This window comes from Alligator sinensis, unplaced genomic scaffold, assembly GCF_000455745.1.
Source record: "Alligator sinensis unplaced genomic scaffold, ASM45574v1 scaffold755_2, whole genome shotgun sequence".
Taxonomy (NCBI): Eukaryota; Metazoa; Chordata; order Crocodylia; family Alligatoridae; genus Alligator; species Alligator sinensis.
Window position 1 is genome coordinate 2,337,021 of NW_005841883.1, and position 4,117 is coordinate 2,341,137.

Consider the following 4,117-nt stretch of genomic DNA (forward strand, 5'->3'; position numbering starts at 1 on the left):
CGCTGTCCCCCAGCTCCCCATCGATCACTAGGTCGCCGACTAGGTCATCCCCAGTAGCCAGCACCAGGTCGAGCAGCGTTTTGCCTCTCATTGGCCCATAGACTTCTTGAGTCAGGTAGAGGTCATCCACGCACGAGAGGAAGCTTTGCGACCGCTCAGATTTTGCTGAGCAATCCTCCCACGAGATGTCCGGGTAATTGAAGTCACCCATGACAACCATGGTCCTGGAGCATGCGGCCTCAGCCAGTTCCTGGGCAAACTCCTGGTCAAGCTCAGGACTTTGGTTGGGAGGTCTGTAGTAGACTCCCACCATTGTGTCCCCTGTGCCGTGTTCCCCACGGATTTTAACCCAGAGGGTCTCCAGCCGTCCACCCTGGTCGCCAATATCGGCTTGCAGGGACGGGTAGCTTTCCTTAACATAGAGAGCTACACCCCCGCCCCTTTTCTCTACACGATCCCTCCTGTACAGGGTATAGCCATCTATACCCGTGGTCCAGTCATGGGTGGAGTCCCATCAGGTCTCCCTTATCCCTATGACATCATAATTATTTGAATATACTGTTTGAAGTGAAGGGGCCAGGAACAGTAAGGAGAAAGGAGAGAAAAAAAAGAAAATTGAAGAACCAAAATCTTGCATGCATCTCAGTGAATTGAGATTGGGTCAGGGGAAGGGAGTTGGGTGAGGGGTGGCAGGAGTTGTGTAGGCTAGGATGGGGAGGGAAGGAATAGCCAGGACACGAGGTTGATCCAGCATGCTCACTGCATAACAGAGCACACACCAGGGCAGAGCTGAGTTCCAGGGGGGTTGCAGGGCCCATTAAACTGAGGTATAGTGAAGTGGCTGGCCAGCAGTGGTGGGGAGGGGAGGGGAGGGGTTGGCTGGCATGGGGAACAGGAGGCATAGCCACAGAGGGAGATCTCTTGGCCTTAGCGCACCTTGGTATGCATAAATCCTTTAACTTTATGTAAACCATTTTTATGTAATTATTTAAATACAAGTCAAATACAAAACCCAGGACATTTAGCTCCAGAATAAACTGGTCATCTGTTTCTGGCCAGACAAACAATCCTGCAGGTTTAGATACAAACTTACTGACTGATTCTTCTCTTTAGACTAGAAAAAATGAAAAATGAATATCGGACACTAAAAACCTGGGACAAAAGAGCTGAGTATTTAGATGAACTCATCATGAAAAAGGGACCTAAAATGACCACAGGACAGCATATGGTAACTACAGAACACATAAAAAGTATTGTGTGTGTATATAGTAATTTAATTTTCTTGTTGGTAAAACATTACCTGTAAAAACAGTTAAGAATTACGATCGGTTCCCTATCTATGCATAGTCATTTTAGGATTTCTTTAAATTTATCCTTAATTCTAGATTGCTTAGTTTTATAATTTTTTTGAGGATAATACAAGTATATCTGTGATAGAGTAACTTAAATCAGTATGAAATAATTTAGGTCATTTTGTATAGTGCATTCAGTGTGTTTAAACAGGTGGTTCTCAGCTGGGGTACCACGAGCTTCCCTCAGGAGTGCCACGATGCAGGTGCTGTTGCCACAGCAGTCAGGTAAAACTGCCTTGCACTCACTTGTGCTGCATTAGGGCTCTGGCCTAAAGTGTCTCAGATGGCTGGAGCCGACTTGAGGTGATCTACAAATTGCTCGGCCGTTGGGTGGGCTGGTGAATGGAGAGGCAGACAAAACGTATTGGTTGCAAAAAGGCTTTACTTATGCTGCTAGTAGCCGCGACGCAGGTGGTCCGATCGCTTAAATAATTACACGAGTTGCTCCAGCTGGCAAAAACCCGGGCCAGTGAATCTGTAAATGAACCAGGCATGCAGGAAAAGGGGTACGTCGAGGGATAGCGTTCGGCGACGGGGAGAAAAATCGATAGTTGATCAGGCTATCGATTCGCTCTGCCACGAGTCAGGAATTCTCTTAAGTCACTCTGCAGCGTGCTCAAAGTTCTCCGACTTGGGCGGAAGTCGCACATAATTTTATACGGCTAACAAGCCAACGGCTAGCTGCCCCGCCTAGCTGCCACGTAGGAATAATTTGGAATCGGCCAATGATAGGACACAAATTTGCATACGAATGGCGGGAACTCTCTTGCACCGGAGTTTTCTATTGCAACAGAAAACTTTTGCTGTTCACAGAGACTCATGTGGCAGGAAAATTCCATCGTGCCGAGGCACTTAAAATCATTGGGTTATGACATAAAGCAGGCTGGAACTGGGTTAGCTGTAGCCCTTCCCCCCTAGTCTGGTCTCCCCCATGTTCCTCCCAGAAACAGGCACGCAGGACAGTTCTACACTTTCACCTTTGTTTCTGGGAAGAGCACAGGAGAAGCCAGACCAGAAAGGGCTATACAGTATGAGACATCTCCTCCCAGCTATAGGCTGATCAGAGCCCTGATGCAGGAGGAGCACTTGCACGTGCCACAGCCCTTCCTGGACTGGCTGTGGAGCAGGCACATGGGGCAACTTTATTCGTAGCCAGTAACACCCAGTTGAGAAACACTCAGATAAGTAGAGGCAGCACCAACAATGGTTCTCAAGTAGGGGTGCTGCCACAGTCAAAAAAGTGGTGGAGGGTTGCCCTGACCCTGAAAAAGTTGAGAACTACTGGTCTAAGCTTATCTCATAGATGGTGCATGTCCACATGCTGCTGTGGCGCTGTTATTACTGAGCCATCATTTACTACTTCCTTTTGGAAGTATTAAAAGACAGTGCACTAACAGCCCATACTGCACCATGCGTGCTGCACATAGTTATTTTTAGGCAATACATTGCTGTAGCAACACATTATAATGGGGAAGCACATTGCTACAGTGACATAGCTGTAGCATCACAGTTCTTGCCCATGTACACTATATCATCGTAGTGTGTTGTTACAGTGATGTAGTGTCATGCGTAGATACACCCAGTAGCCTGTTGTACTGAATTTTCCCATCTGGAAAGATCTTTGACACCTCAGTGAAGGTGAGGTGTCTGAGGGTTATCAAGACTAATGTTGGGGATTATAGACTTTAAATTTCAGTTTCTGGCTCATCGTCATGAAACAGTACACGTCATGAGAAGGAAGCAAGCATAACTGGGTGGGCCTATAGCTTCTCATTTTGAATCCATGGCTCAAAGCAAAGACCCTGCTTTTATGGGCACAGACGTCTGCCGTTTGCAGAGAGACTACATGCTTGTTCTGTATAAAAAGGACTTGTAGGAGAGGAAAGGCAGGAGGAAGGAATTCTTCCCAGTTTGAAATGCTGATAAAACTCAAGACTCACAGAAGAGATGAGATCAGATATGAAGGTGCTTGGCAGGACTGTTTTTTTTTTAAATTGATACTTTCACCTGCATTAGTGATAAAGGCATGGTGGTTAAGAAACTCCTTTGCTATGCCTATGTCCCTTCCTGTCTTTTCATATTGTCCCGAGGGCTAGGGACAGACATTCAAAAAGCCCGAGCCTGAATTGATTCAATCTTTGCAGGTTAGTCTAACCTGCAGAGAGAGAATCAGTTTGTAAGTGGATAGATGTTCCCTTTTCATTCTGGAAATGCAGGCACATGCCTGCAGTGGCTCAGGCCAGAAGCCCAGGGGCACTAGAGCAGCCCTCCCTTCCACAGGGAAGCTGAGCTGAGGAGGCCGGGGCATGGCCAGGCCCTGGCAGGCATGACTCAGACTGGGGAGGGGTTTAAACCCCAACCTTGGCCTGCAGGGTTTGGAGGGTGGGGGAAGAGGGAGCGTCTGCTGTCCGGAGGAAGGTGGGGAGGAGGAGGTGGCAGGGAGAGCTCTGCCTGCTCTGGTGGCTCCCTGACAACCAGGAGCAATCCCAGCACGCAGGGCTGCCTGGCCCCAGCTGGGAACTCTTCCTCCCTCTCCCCCACTGCTGCAGGGTGGGGAGGGCGGGCTCTATGGGATGCTGCCCAGCCCCAGAGGGGGACTCTTCCCCCCACTTCTCCCCCCCTGTAGGGTGGGGAGGCGGGCTGTGTTCCATTATGGGAGGTACTCTTCCCTCTCCTCCTCCCTCCCCACACTGCTGTGGGGTGGGAAGGGCAGGCTCTGTGTGAGGCTTGCCTGGCCCCAGCCCTGGCCCCAGAAGGGGACTCTT

At 49.2% G+C, this 4,117-nt stretch overlaps 1 protein-coding gene across 7 annotated transcripts in view; it reads left to right on the forward strand.

The window, feature by feature from the left end:
* Positions 1-4,117, forward strand: part of C2CD6 (C2 calcium dependent domain containing 6) — an 80,010-nt gene that overhangs the window by 40,417 nt on the left and 35,476 nt on the right. For 6 of the 7 annotated variants that reach the window (XM_025196702.1, XM_014516904.2, XM_025196704.1 and 3 more), the window contains one exon: positions 1,114-1,228. In XM_025196702.1, the coding sequence (XP_025052487.1) occupies positions 1,114-1,228 (115 nt within the window). Of the gene's footprint in view, positions 1-1,113; positions 1,229-4,117 lie in introns of those variants that run through there. The other variant, XM_025196706.1, reaches the window with a different exon arrangement.